Raw genomic sequence first — 14,191 nt, 5'->3', positions numbered from 1 at the left:
TATATTTGGTCTTTGTTCCAGGTTCCTTGGCACAGAGCTCCTAAAATCCTCGGAATTTTCTGAGTGATAGGAGTATCTTCTGTTATTCATAAGGAGTCCCTTTTGAGCACCTCTGAGTTTATGCTAATGAGGTGACTTAGGGTGAGGGCCCTAGGTAGCCTCAGGATGGGGCTGGTCACCAGAAAGACCAAACGATTAGAGGGTTAGAACTTTCTGCCTCACCCGCTCACTTCCAGGAAAGGCTGGGGAGTGGCCAGTGAAGAAGTTCTATACAAGATCCGATAAGGTCTGGGTTGGTGAACATGTCCACATGTACCCCAACTCCACAGGGACAGACGCTGCTGCTGTGCTCGGGACCCTTCCAGACCTCACCCTAGGTACCTCTTCCTCTACCTGTTCATCTCTATCCTTTATCATTTCCTTAGAGTAAACTGGTAAAAGTAAGGCAACGTTTCCCCGAGCTTTGTGAGCCATTCTAGGAAACTATCTCACCTGAGGAGGGGGCGAACCCCGATTTACTGTGTGTTGGTCAGAAGTACAGGTGACAACCTGGACTTGCGAATGGCCTCTGAAGTGGAAGCAGTCTGGTGGGACTGAGCCCTTAACCTGTCATCTCTAGGTAGACAGGGTCAGAACTGAGTTAAATTTGTAGGACACACAGTAGGTGACCATTGAGAATTGGAGAATAGCTTGGTGGTGTCGAAAAACATTCCAGAGTAGCCCAAAGGATCTTAATAAAATGGAAATGTGCCCTCTCTCTGGGTTAAAGGAACTCTTATGATTCTCTCTGCTCTCCTCCCACCCTCCTTCACCTGTTAACTCATTCACTCACAGGTCACTCAACAAATATTTACTAAACATCTACTAAGGGCTAGCCCCTAACACCTATATGTTAATAAGAATTGTATCAACATTGATGATTTTTGATCAAGAAAGTAGTTCTTAGGGAGCTTCATTAAGTCAGTTCAATGCCTTGATCAACTTTCTATTCACTAGAGTTAAACCATTTCTTCCTCTTTCTCCATTGTCATTTTATTGAAATTATTTTCATTGGGATAAATTATTTTTAAGTGACTATTTGGTTTATGATCAACTTTGGGCTCAAATCAAATCTTACAAATGAGAACTTCCACTGTTGCTGAGACTTCTTTTGTAGTAATTATTTCTACCAGAAAATATTTCCTGAGCCAACTCCGGCAGATAAATTTTATCAGGAAGATTTGATTCCTCTGTCAATTTTTAGTCAATAACGTATTTTGCCGGGTGCAGTCTTAGCTGTTGCCAGTTTTGCTTTGCGTTCATGATTTCAACCAACTTCCGTTTTTTCCTGGATCATTTTGTTCCTTTACATTTTCAGCAATAGTAGGGAGATGTTATTTTCGTTATATAAGGCGTATTTTAGCACCGCTCTGATAAAGCATTCTGAGGATCAAAGAGTAGCGTGAACACATCCTCGGGGCAAAAAGGCAGGTCAAAACATCCCACTCTGCACTTGGGCTGAGTACCGGGTCAGGACCTGGTGCCCGAGGTAGCCCTGCCCACTGCCCTCTGCTCCTCCGGAGCCCTAGCCCCTGCCAAGATGCCTGGCAGGCGGGAAACAGCTTCTGGCTGGGGTGAGAGCAGCCACCTGCAAGAGACAGCCTCTGACTGACAGGCAAAGAGATGGGGTTCAGCCCTGATGTCCCACCCCAGGTTGGATGCAGCCTCTGCTGGGCCCCAGGCTTTTCTACTCAGAAAGTATCTCAGCTGAGATTTCAGCTGAGTATCTCAACGTCAGCTGAGAGAGGAAATAGATGCTTCTTGGTGTCTCAGTCCCCCCACCCCCCACCCATCCATAAAAGGAGATCATTGACCAGGGTCCTCTCAGGTCTGAGGCTGTGACTCGTTCACTGGCCTCCAGGCTTTGGGCCTACCCCGAGGGTCCCCTCTGCCTCCTAGTTGAGGCTCTGCCTGGGAGCAGCCAGGGATGGGGCCGTCCACCTGGATTCAAACATGGCAAGATCAAGTATAGAGGGCTGGAGGCCACAAATGCTCTCACCTGGGATCTCTACTCCTCCTGACCCCAGGAGACCAAAGAAAGACACAGAAACGTCAACGGGGTGGGTTCTGTCTCCTGGCCTTGGCCTCACCCCACCCGTTCCCCACCCGTGGTCATGTCTCCATGCACGGTACCACTAGCATCAAGCGGCCAGCGGCCCTTGAAACATCAGTGGGAAAACGTAAACCCAGAGAGGAAAGGAGGTCTGCCCAGGGACGTGCTGGGACACTCCCAATGAACGGGAGCTGGTAGAGAGCCAGGCTGAGGATGCACGAGTTCTGGTCCCAGCCCGAAGGAGAGCCTCCTTCAGCCCTGTTCCCATGTGAGGAACTGCTGAAGTGGCCTCTGCCCAGGCCACCTCAAAGACGCCGTCTCCACCCCGCCCGGCAACAGCCGGCGAGGGGTTGAGGCCCCCAGTCCAACAGCTGTGGGGAGGCTGGCTCAGGAAGGAAGCACCCTCACCTCCTCTGAGTCAGAAGAGAGGCCCTGGAGTCATGGATGCCCGCTTTGCAAGCTTGCCCTCTCTGGGCATAGCCTCCTCCTCTGCAAAATGGGGCTAGTGTTTGATCTCCAGCCTCCCAAAGGTGCTGTGAAGATGAAACGAAAGGCTTTGAGACATCTGTGGCCTTCCCTGGGGTGAGGTGATGTAGGAAACAGAGGTTCCAGGCCTCCCGATACCTTGGGCACCTTGGGGCCTAAGATGCTGTTCCAGAGGCTGACCTCTCACAGTAGGCCAGTTCCTAAAATGGCCCTAATGATCCTCTGTTACACAGGGTCTTCATACCCTGTGTAGCCCCCCCACACACACTTCCTTGAGTATGAGCTGGGCCTAGAGACTTGCTCCCAAGGAAGAAAATACAGCAAAACTGATGGAATGTCACATCTGTGATTACATGTGTCACATCTTATAAAAGACTGTGACTTCCTGCTTGCTAGCAGACACTCTCTCTTGATGGCTTTAGGAAGCAAGCTGTCCTAATGAGGAAGCCCACGAGGTATGGAACCGAGGGCGGCCTCTGATCAGCCGTCAGTGAGGAACGGAGGCCCTCAGTCCAGCAGCCCATGAGGAACGGAATCCCACCAACAACCACATGAGTGAGCTTGAAAGCTCACTCCCCCGGATGAACCTTCAGATGAGACCACAGCCCCGGCCAGCGCGTTGATCATCGTCTGTGAGAGACCCTGAGCAGAGGACCCAGCTGAGCTGTACCTGGACTCCTGACCCACAGATGCTGTGAGATTAAAAAATGGGTGTTGCTTTAAGCTGCTAAATTGTGAAATAATTTGTTACACAGCAAGAGATAACTAATACACCACCACAGTGGCATACACACACAGGACAGTAGGGACCTTTCTTCAGGCCAGAGAGACAGAGCTTGTGGACAGATCTCTGCCCTACAACCCCTGCTGCTGTGAGCTTCCTTCTGGAGCCCCATCCTTGCTGTGTAGTGTTGTAAGGAGAGGACAGAGGACAGCAGGCTCCCTGCTCTCCACTGGGCAGACCAGGAAAGTGGGTGGAGCTGACCCACTTCCTCGCGGAGCCATCACCCTGGGTCCTCTCCAAAGAACAGTCCTGCCAGAGCTCTGAACCCCAGGCATGTCTGGAGCAGAGTAAACGTTCCAAAGCACACCCACATCCGCCTTCTCCCTTGCTCCTCCTAAAACCCTAGGAAGGGTAGGGAGACCGCACCAACCATCTCTAAGACCAACAAGAGATGTGCTGGGTAAAGGCTCAACAGACCTAAAAGCTGTTCGTGATCATACCCATCTTACCAGTAAGAATTACTATTCAGTTTACTACCTAGAATTATTCAGTGGCCGAGGCGGGATTTGAACCCAGGCTGTCTGACTCAAAGCCCGAGCCAGTTCCACTTGTTTTACAAATGGGAAAACTGAGAAGCAGAGAGTTCAAGAATTCATGACGGCACCCACAGGCAGCCCCCCCCACCCCAGCCCCAAATCCTTCCTGGACAATCTGTCACCAAGGGATCAGGAATTGGAGTTTTTAAAGATTCAGGGGAAAGGAAAGACAGGATGGAGCGGGTGCTCGTGGGAGCCATCGGAGCCCAGACCAGAGCTGCTCCCACTTACCCGAGAAGAACCGGCCTCCCGCCCCTTCTCTATCAAGTCATTGTGCCAACCAGCAAAGTTGAATTATTAAAACTCCCTTCTGGGGTACCACATGGATTTTTCTCCACTGAGACTCAGAGCAGAGGGGTGGCCGCTCCTACCACACAATATTAAAATGTCAGGGAGTTTAAGGCTTGCGTTGGTTGAGTCATAAGTTATCAGCACCCAGTGAGGGCCGACAGAATGCCTCCCTTAAATTATTAAGTGGAAAGCGTCAGACTGTAATATTTTGCTAAACCGAAGTACAGACACAAAGATGTCATTTCAATATTTGAAACCAGCAAGTTTAATTTAAAATAAGAGCAAACCAATAAGCTCAGAACATAGCGGCGTATGAGAGGAAAATTATACTGAGAGAGGAAAAAAAGTGGAAGGACTTAAGAAATTTATAAAAGTAATCTCCAAGTGGAAATTAGAAATCAAGGCCTAGAAACAGAATAACACAAAAGAAATATTACTGTCCACTTTCTAAATCAATATAACACTGCTCCACGCTGGAATTACCATGGTAACTCAAGTAAAAAGAATCAAGCAATTCTTATTATTTCAAAATAAAATCACAGCCTGAAGCCTGGGTTTTATTACAACCACTGATAGATCGCTGGCTTGTATTTATCTGAAATATTGCTTTTCAATCAGCTGGTTTATGAATGTACATGGGCCTCTCACCAGCCCACCTACTGCCCTGCTTTGAGGCAAGGGGCTAACCAATGAATTGATTCTCGCCTGGCTGCATCTGCATGTATGTCCAGGTTTCAATCAGCTCTGGGAACCACGGAGCTTCACGCCCCTTCTAACCGATGGGTGGCTTTGCAGGACAGAGGAAAAGCCAGAGAAGGCAGCGGGGACTGACCTCACTGTGGTCCCCCTCCAGGCTCGCCCATGGAGGAATGGGCCAGGGCTCTGATGTCAGCCCCCAACAAGTGCGCCAACAGCAAGCCTGCCAGCCACAACGGGGGAGCTGGGAGCCGGCAGAGCACAGAGGAGAGCAGATGGCCTGGGTGCCCAGCCCAGCCCTGGACTTGCGAGTTGTGAGACCTGCACACAGCACCACATCTCTACCTCTTCCCCTATCCACTCCCTTTGCAATGTGACTTTTCACCTCCTGCCTTCAAGGACAGAATCTGTTTCCCCATCCCTTGAACTTGGGCTGGGCTTGTGATTTATTTTGGCCAACAGAATGTAAAGTGGCAACATCACAGAGCCAAGCCTAGGTCTCAAGAAGACATGCGTCCATTCTCTCTCCTGGACTTGCCTCCAGCCTGAGAACAATCTGGAAGAGCCTGCTGGATGATGAGGGACATAGTCTCGTTACCCCCAGCATCCAGTCTGATCAGCCATCTCCCAGGTATGAGTGAGTCTAGCCGAGACCCGAAAAACCGCTTAGCCAAGCCCAGCCTGCATCACCGACCCACAGGTTCGAAAGCTAAATAGATGCTTGTTGTTTTGAGCCTCTGAGTTTTGGGGTGGTTGGTTATGTAGCAATAACTAACTGATACACATGCACAGTACAATGCTCACTTTTAACTAAGGGTTCACTGAAACAAGAACTGTTGTGTAAAGACTGAGAGGCCGAAGCCAAAGAGACCATCCTGTAGCTGTGTAGAGAGCACTGTCACTTCACATAGGCATGAGGCCTCCAGGCCTATCAAGTGTGTACATGGACATTAGGTGTCAGTTAGGTGTTGCTCCCATTGTAGAGATGTGAAAACTGAGGCTCAGGAAGTTGTCTGAAGTCACACAGCAGTCAGCTGGGACTAGAAGCCAGGTCTCCTGACTCATGCTAGCAGGCTACACCTGAAGACAGTAGGCCATTCAAGTAAGCCCACTTAGGAAGGGGCAGGAGGCAGAGCTAGGGGCCCAATCTGACCCAATAGGCCTGCAGTCTGGGGCATCTGCCTCGGCTACCTGGACCAGCCTGCTTACTCTTCTCTACCATCTGCTTTTAATTTGCCCCCAGTTATGTCAGCCACTGTAGGCTCCTGCCTTAGCCAGAACACAAAATAAACATACTCCAACCACTGAGAGATGAGCTTGTTACTAGCTTGGGTGGATGTGACTCTGAGCAGGACCTGGAATGGTCTGTAAGAGGCTTTGACCTACAGGAGTCTGTAGGCTCCTACGAGGCCAACCAAAGGGGAGAGGATGTGGCAAGGGGACAACGTGAGCAAGGGTATAGAGGCAAATGCCAGGTCTGCATGGGACACAAAACCAGAGCGGACATATTAGACCTGCCCAGCTCAGTGTGGCAGCAGGTCTCAGGCAGAATGCCAGCGTAGCAGAGGCTGGGTCCTCTGAAAGGAGGTAGATGGGATGGGAGAAGGGTGGTGGCCGAACAGAAAGAGCTGGGTCCAGCGTCCCAGATGAATGCAATCCAGTGGTGTGCCGACAGATAGCTCACAACTGATTCTCTGGGGAAAAAACCCTTGATGTGTAGCGTTTGCCAGTTTCCGTGGTGTTCATACTTCCACCATGGCTGATGTCAAGCTACCCATGTGATATCACTGAACTCAGAGCTGGGAAGAGATGTGCAAAATCAGCTCTTGCAAGCCAGTGCAAGTTGACTCCCCTGGTGTAGTCCTATCTTGAGTACAGACCTACCAGGAAAACTCACTCTAGCAGCACCACGAAAAGTTCAGCCTGAGGGGGGAAGGATGCCCTGTGTGCCTCAGTGTCTTTCAACTCCAGGTAGGGCAGGCAGGCAGCAAGGGCTACAGGCCACATGCACCTCTGGGGCTTCTCCAGTCCGTGAAGGCTCAGGCCACGTTAGCAACCATCAACGCGCGCCAGGAGGATCTACATCTGAGGACGGAACCATGAGCCCTGAGCTGTCAGTAGGGCCGGGAGTAGGATGCCCAGACACATGGCCTTGGTCCAACTGACATTTCTCCTCATCGGAGATTTCTACCATTCAGCCTTATCATGTTTTGGGTACAGGCAGAGGGCACGGAAGCCAGGCATGGAACACTGAAAGATGCAGAAGCTCTGGGCTCTAACTCCCTACATAACCCTGGGCAACTCTCTTGCCCACTTTGAGCCCCAACCATGCCATATAAATGGAAGGGCTTGCAGAGAGCGATTTTAGAGCCTTCTTCCCATGGTGCTTCCCTCCTTGGAAATCTGGACAGTGGTGAGTAGTGAGTCTACCCTGCTTCCTGGACAGTGGCCACTGATGGCCATTAGGGATAAACTAGAAGAAGGAAGGTTAGGACCCAGTGCCTGGCAGTGAGCAAGGCACTGAACTGGGCACAGGACTATTTCAGATCATACTGTGGCTGTGTAGAGAGCACTGTCACTTCACACACGCACGAGGCTTCCTGGTTTATCGAGGGTGTACGTGGACATTATCTCATTTAATCCTAATAACAATCGTGCCGGTTAGATGTGGTCATTCTCACTGTAGAGATGAGAAGGCATAGAGGCAAAGCAATCTCAACATTGGGTGGGCACAGGACACAGAACTACAGTGGATGTGCTGGACCCGCACAGTTTAGCACTACAGTAGCTAAACCAGTCCCAGTCCCACGGTACTTGCCACACTGGGGTACCCAGGTGCTTTTTTCTACTTTGTCCCCTAACTCCTTCCAAACTTCCTAATGTGTCTGATCGGGGTTCCTGGGAGGCCCTCTGGCCCCTGGAGATGGACCCCAACTACAGCTTTGGTCTCCTGGCTACATGCGGGCAGCTCTGCCCTGTGTCGATGCAGCTCTGGAGGGGGCCTGCATCTGCTGAGAACCCCAACCTGGCTTGGGTCACTCCCCCATCAGCCTCTCGATCTCTGTCTTCTGCTCAGAAGGCCCAGCCAGGACTACTTCCCAGGTCCAGCAGCCTTGCCTGCCCCAGCAGCACAGTTGCACTGAGGCTAAACCTTGTGTCTCCTTCGGCCACAGAAGGTCGGCCGCCAATGCTTGCTGGCAATCGTCCATCTGTTCCAAGGGGGAGAGACCGAAATAGACCTCCCCTTGGTCCTACTCTCAGATAGGGCCTGCTGAGTGGTTCCTTAAATGGAAGTGGGTGGGGCAGCCGCCCCATCTGACTCTGGGACCTGGAGTGGGGTAGGAAATCAATTCTCAGGAGGGATGAGAGGCAGGCCCCGGCTCTAGGAAAATGAACATTTCCATGTGCTAAAAGCATCATTGTGGGACGAGAGAGAGAGAGAGAGAGAGAGAGAGAGAGAGAGAGAGAGAGAGAGAGAGAGAGAGTGAGTTCCTATGGCCACAGAGGCCAAGTGAGTGGCCAGGCCAGCACTGAGCCCCGGCACGCAAAGGGTGAAGCTTTTAGGCGAGCAGCGGCCAGTGATCTCAGCTTCCCCCAGTCCTAATGCTCCCAAAAGGCTCTCTCCCACTCCCTGTAATTGGGCATCAGTAGTTAATGCAGTATTGACTGCATTACACGCTCCCGTGCCTCCCCTTGCTAATGCCAATTGCATCACCTTGTACAGTCACTGGCTTGCTTAGCCAATAGCCGTTAAAAGCAATCCAAATCATGAATCATATGGGAAACTTTTAGCAAGACACTGCCATCCGAGGAGACAATTTACAGTTGAGTTAATCTGGGTACATTAGTGAGACACGGATTCTGGACGACAGACCAATTTATGTTGTTTCCCTGTCCTCCCCCCCACCCCCGACCCTTAGTGCTCTGCGTGGGCAGATGAATGGAAGAGCAGGGAACAGACAGAAGCACCTGCTTTTTTACCCCAGGCTCTGGGAGCGGGTTGGGGAGACCCATCTTCACAGGCTCCCTGCCTGGCTGAGTTGAGGCAGGAAGGGGACACGGCTGTACGTGCTGCTCAGGTTCTGTGATGCCTTGCTTCCCTGTAGTGAGGAGGCGGCTGCAGCCCGGGCTGGCCTGGTAGGTGCAGATGGAGACCTTCCTCTTCTAGGCATACAGTGGGTGCCAGGCCTGGTCCCTACCCTGCCAACCTCACAAGGCCTTTACCAGCCCTCAGCAGGCAGCAGTGTCCACTGGGCTCTGCCGTCCTGCTGATGGGCTGGGATCTGTAGTGTGGAACAGCATCAGGGCCCACTCCCTGCCTTCCCCCCAGGGCTGTGGAGGGGTCCTGGCCACAGGAGAGGCCGCCAGTACCCTCTGTGGCCCAGAGCATGACGGGATATTCTGGGAGGTCCCGCTGGTCAGTACCCAAGCACAGCTGAGAGCCTGCCCTTGCGGATCAACTGAGTCAGCTGTGGACGCTGCACTCACAGTATTCGCTAACAACTGAAGGTGCACCGTCTGGTCCTCCTCAGCCCAGCTCCAATACCTTTAGGTGTTTTTAACTTATTAAAAATGCCCTAGGAATTAGGTCTGATGTTTAGTTCCACAGCCTGCCTGCTGCTTCCTGTGGTCACCCCAGCCCTCCTGCTGGGCCTCTGCAGAGGCAGCTTACACCCAGACCTACCCTTCTGCAGCATGCATCTGGGGACACCCCTTGGGGGTGCCCTTGGCATCCTCCCTTGTCCCTCACAACCCAAGGCTCTCACAGTTCTTGGGGCTGCTCAGACCCTCTGCTGCCTGCCCCTGCTCAAGGGCCTTTTCTCCTACAGCGTGAGGGCTAATTTGACTCTCAGGACTCAGGGCTGTAACTCCCCTTGCTCCCCTGGGGCTGCAAACCTCCCCGGAGAGCCCACAGCCCGGTGCCAGCCCAAGAGCAGGTACCAGGGGAAGAAGGGCTGTTTCTCCACGAAAGTTGGAGCTGGGCTTCCGTTGCTGACAGGCAGGCCCAACGGCATGTAGAAAGGCAGGACCCTGAGTTCCAGTAAAGTGGAGCTGCCTAGGCCAAGAGCAAGCATCCGAATGAAAGCAATTAATCTTAAAACCTGAAGTTTAACCGTTTGCAAAACAGATCTCTCCTCTCTGTGGTGGCCCTTCGCTGCTCGACCTAATGGATTACTTTATTAATAATGCACTGTGCTTAAAAGCAAAAAAAAAAAAAAAAAAAAAAAAAAAAAAAAAAATTTTCTGACGATTCAATACTTCAGAAAGTCTCTTAAACCCGTTGCTACAGCAAAGCGATTGATATTTTATTATCTTTCAGAAGTGCAACATGAAAGCCCTGCAGCCCAGCAGAGCAAGAGCTTTGGTCCTCAGCAGCTGGCGGACCTGACTTCAACCAGAGGAGCCCCGGCCTCTTCCGACAAGATGCTGTCAGGTGGAGAAAAGGCATTGGGGGTGGTTAATAGGAGCCTGAGTTCATGCTGCAGCCAGACAAAGGGTGCAGTCCGCAGCCCTGAGGAACACACCCCTTGGGGGCCCTGGGGACCAGTGCTGACTCCCAGCCCAGACGGCCACCTGCTGGGTGGGCGTAAGTGCAAGGAAGGATTTAGGCAGCAGGTGTGGGGGGAGGGTGAGTATATCCAGAGCCTTTCTCCCTCCCCACAACTGAAGGTACCACCTTCAAGGTTTCCTGGAACCAGGAGATGCTAGACTCACTCCAGTGGGGAGTGGAGGGTGGATTTTATGAGCAGAAAGGTTGCTTTTGGAAGACAGCTCTAGGCTGAGCAGGACAAGGAGCAAATGGCTCCTCAGGGCCTAAGCCAGCCTTCTTCCTTGTGCTGTGATGTGTCCCAGAGCTCAGTGGCAGCAACAGTACAGAGCACCATATGGTTTAGACTGGACAGGGTGGGGGACTTGTGGGGCAGCGCGAGCTCTCCTCCACAGGTCTGGTGAAGACTAGGGAAAATACATATGCCCAGGGTGTAGGCAGGAGATGGGGTAAAATGATCTCCAGAGAGCCATTCCCATTCAGGGCTCATCTGGAAACCTTTAGTATCACAAAGCCCGGGGCACTCTGGGTGCCCGCACAGAGTGCAAGACCCGAGGTGGTGGTGGTGGCGTCGTCTTATTGGTGGGAGACCAGTCTCCCTGCCTGAGGCCGCCCATGTATAGGGCCTGGGTCTTCTGGGTTTCTGGCTTGGGCCTGGGGAGCCAAGCATGCTAAACAATCTCTGCTAAAGACATACCCTGATTTCCACATGCTCCCCAGGGTGGGAGTTCCTCCAAACACCACGGAAGGACCCTCTGCCCTGGCTCCTCATTCTACCAAGAGGGAAAGTGAAGAGATGGGCATGACTGGTCCGAGATTACACAGGGAGTTAGTGGAGAAAGGAGCTAAATCAAGGTCTCCTCCCTCCTTATCTGGCCTGACCCCAGACCCCTTCTTCTCTCTTTCAATCTGTACACAACTGCACCAGCCCAGCCCTCTGATGGCCCACATGGGGCTCCAGGGGAGGGGTCCATGAAGAGAGAAAAGCATAAGGAGATGAATGTCACATCCCAGCCAGACCCTGGACAATGGATTCTTTTGGCCAGAGCATTTAGTTCCCCCTCCCTCTCTTTCCACACTCACACTGAGAAATGGCCTTGAGGGCCACAGAGCTCCCGCACATGCCACCCCCAGGCCAGATATTTTAAATGTCCCTCCCTGCTGGAGGTCTCAGAAGGTGGGAGGGGAGGCTAGGGGCATCAGCACATGATGGCAGCAAAGTGAACATCCTGTGTGACCTTAAGTCACTTAACTTCAGATTTTCACCAAGTGACCATGTCAGTAACACCACTGACCTGGAGAGCAAGAGGGCACAGACCTCTACTACTCACTAGCGGAGGTCAGAAGATGTCACTCTAAGAGGATTTCCGCTGACTCACGGAAAACCCACCTTCTCAGTTCCTTACCAGTAGAACCCAGGTGATGGCGTGGATGCTAACAATTACATTCACATCTCCCTCCCGACAACACTAACAAACTTAACAAACCAGGTAACCCTCCCCTACAGGGCAGGAGGGCCTGGGACAGCCAGGGGATGGCCACTCTTGACCCTGAGGGCTGCCCTTGGGTCACAGGGCACTCCTGGTTTTACCCTCAAGGGGACTGGGTTCTCCAACCTCTCCTGCACATACCAGGACAATTACTGCAGGGCACTCCCAGTCAGGAAGGCTTTGGGGTGTGTGGGACCACCATGGGTCCCTCTGTTCCGACCTCTCGGGCGCAGCGAGGCTCTTGACCAGGGCACGTCCATGCCGCTCCTGCACTCGTGCTACTGGCCAGGAGCGGGACACTTTCTTCCTCTGGGCCAAACTCCTGCCTCCGATTTCAAGAGACAGTGAGAATCACACTGGGAGACAGTGGGAATCACTGGAGGCAACCCTTTTTCTCACCAAGCTTTCGGGCAGCTGTCTCCCCGAGGGTCCGGCCGGCCTTTCCCCTCGCCTGCCGGGCACCCGGCGGCCACCGTCTTTCCGCGCGCCCGCTCGCCGCAAGCTCTGGAGTCCGATTTCCCGAAGCCACTGATTTGCTCGGCGCTCAGCGCCTCTCGGGTTACGCGGGCGGCGCGAGGCTGATGGCTGCGGTGAGAGGAGCAGCCGCAAAGACGAAAACGCTCTACGTGAAACCACTGCTGCGCCGAGATCGGAGGGCAGCCGGAGCCTCCACGCGGCCCCGCAGAGCATCGCACGGCCGGCGCACAGCTCGCCCTCCCGCGGTTCGGTCCGGCCTGTCCCGGCCCCGGGGCCGCGCAGCCCGGGGCTCCCTCATCTCCCCACGCCAGTCCCACTCGGTCCTCCCCCCGCCCCAGGCTCCAGCCCCAGCGCCCTGCGGACCGCCCGCCCAGCAAGCCCGGCACAGCCCGGTGTGTGGGTGCCGGTGTCCTGGCGTGTGTGTTCCCGCGCGCCGCGGCGGAGGGCGCGGGTGTGCGGGGAGTCGGGACCCCCGCCCGCCACCTACCGTCCTCCTTGTCTAGCACCATCATCTCGGGCGCTCCGTGTCCAGCCGCAGCTCGGCTCGGCCGGGAGAAGGGCGCCGGCTCCGGGCGCGCTTCGGCGGGGCGGCCGGTCCTCGGGCAGCGAGCGGGCTCTAATTACCCGCTTGCCCGGCTCTTAACCTAGATTGCACTCAGCTAGAATTACATTCAGGAGTGAAGCACTTCGCAGATACAAAAGCAGTCTCACCTACTTTTGTGCCTCAGAATTGCAAGGAACTATGAACTGCAATTTAGAGAGAGAGAGAAGGAGAGGGAGAGAGAAGGGGGAAGAGAGGATCAGAGCCGTTTCTTTGATTCTCACCTTCTAAATGGCTCAATTTGCCCAGTATAATCTGTCTTAATGTAATTGCATTTGATAGCTCATAACCCTGGCTCTGGCAACGACACAGCTTTCAGCCTCATAAAGTGTTTTCCCCTCGGATTTAATCTGAATCTCAATCTAAAATTATATTCAAAGAGATGGGGGAATCTCGGCGGCCGTCTCCCGCTGCCTTTCTCCCTCAACGTATGAGGTTTGCACTCCTGCTACTGAATAAATGCACACATTTCCCGAGGCCCCCCTCCCTCCCGGGTTAATGGGGAGTGGAGACGCGCGTCTGCCCGGCTCCGCAGCGCCGCCTGGAGGCCTGTCGGCCCCAACTCGGCGTGTGGCTCTGCTCAGGACCCAGGGTCCTCATTCCCAGTAACTGCCTGGTGGACCACACCTGTCTGTCACTCCCAGCCCCTCAGCCTTGATTTTGCCCCCCTCCCACGGGGCAATGTTTCTCTGACCTCGTGCCCTCCCTTCCTACTTCCTCTTCCCCAGGTTTCTGGGTGCTTCCTGGATTGTTTGGTAAAATTAACCCTCTGCAGGGCACAAATTTTCCCACTGTGTGTCTTACAGCACAACCTTTACCCCAGAAGCCCCTCCCAAGAGCATCCTGATTCCATAGAGAATGGGATCCTGTCTCAAATTCTCTCTGAGCAAGCACAGCATGGCCTTAAAGGTTTTTTTTTCATTCCACAACTATTTATTGAGCATATACTATGCACCAAGCACTATTTTAAGGCCCTGGGGATATAGCAGTGAAAACAAAGATTCCTGCTATTGCAGAGTTGACAATTCTTGCTCTGTAACTCAGGAGGCAGGAAGGGAGACAGTGTTCATCTCCTCTCCCTCTGAACCCTGCTTCTCTCCCAGAGCCCTGGGTCTGGTGCCCAGGCTGCCTACTCCAGGAAGGCCTCTCTTCAATATCAAGAGCATTATTTCCTTGACAGTACAGAGTTC

The 14,191-nt window shown here is 53.1% G+C and overlaps 1 protein-coding gene and 1 long non-coding RNA gene across 5 annotated transcripts in view; both read right to left on the bottom strand.

Annotated features, from left to right (window-relative positions):
- The window catches only part of LMO1 (LIM domain only 1), a 40,238-nt gene that overhangs the window by 22,479 nt on the left and 3,568 nt on the right, over positions 1 to 14,191 (bottom strand). For 2 of the 4 annotated variants that reach the window (XM_060159742.1, XM_060159741.1), the window contains exon 2: positions 12,888 to 13,147. The exons of 1 other annotated variant lie outside the window; for it this stretch is intronic. In XM_060159742.1, coding sequence (XP_060015725.1) covers positions 12,888 to 12,912 — 25 coding nt within the window. In that variant the 5' untranslated portion in view covers positions 12,913 to 13,147. Of the gene's footprint in view, positions 1 to 12,322; positions 12,509 to 12,887; positions 13,148 to 14,191 lie in introns of all 4 variants that reach the window. One more of the 4 variants, XM_060159744.1, reaches the window with a different exon arrangement.
- On the bottom strand, positions 10,171 to 12,312 carry LOC132526037 (uncharacterized). The gene is made up of 3 exons (XR_009542433.1): positions 12,065 to 12,312; positions 11,131 to 11,206; positions 10,171 to 10,312 (listed from the first exon to the last, which is right to left on the bottom strand). It is a non-coding gene; the product is annotated as an uncharacterized LOC132526037 (long non-coding RNA).

Source organism: Lagenorhynchus albirostris, chromosome 9, assembly GCF_949774975.1.
Source record: "Lagenorhynchus albirostris chromosome 9, mLagAlb1.1, whole genome shotgun sequence".
NCBI lineage: Eukaryota > Metazoa > Chordata > Mammalia > Artiodactyla > Delphinidae > Lagenorhynchus > Lagenorhynchus albirostris.
This window is presented reverse-complemented; position numbering and strand designations above follow the sequence as displayed.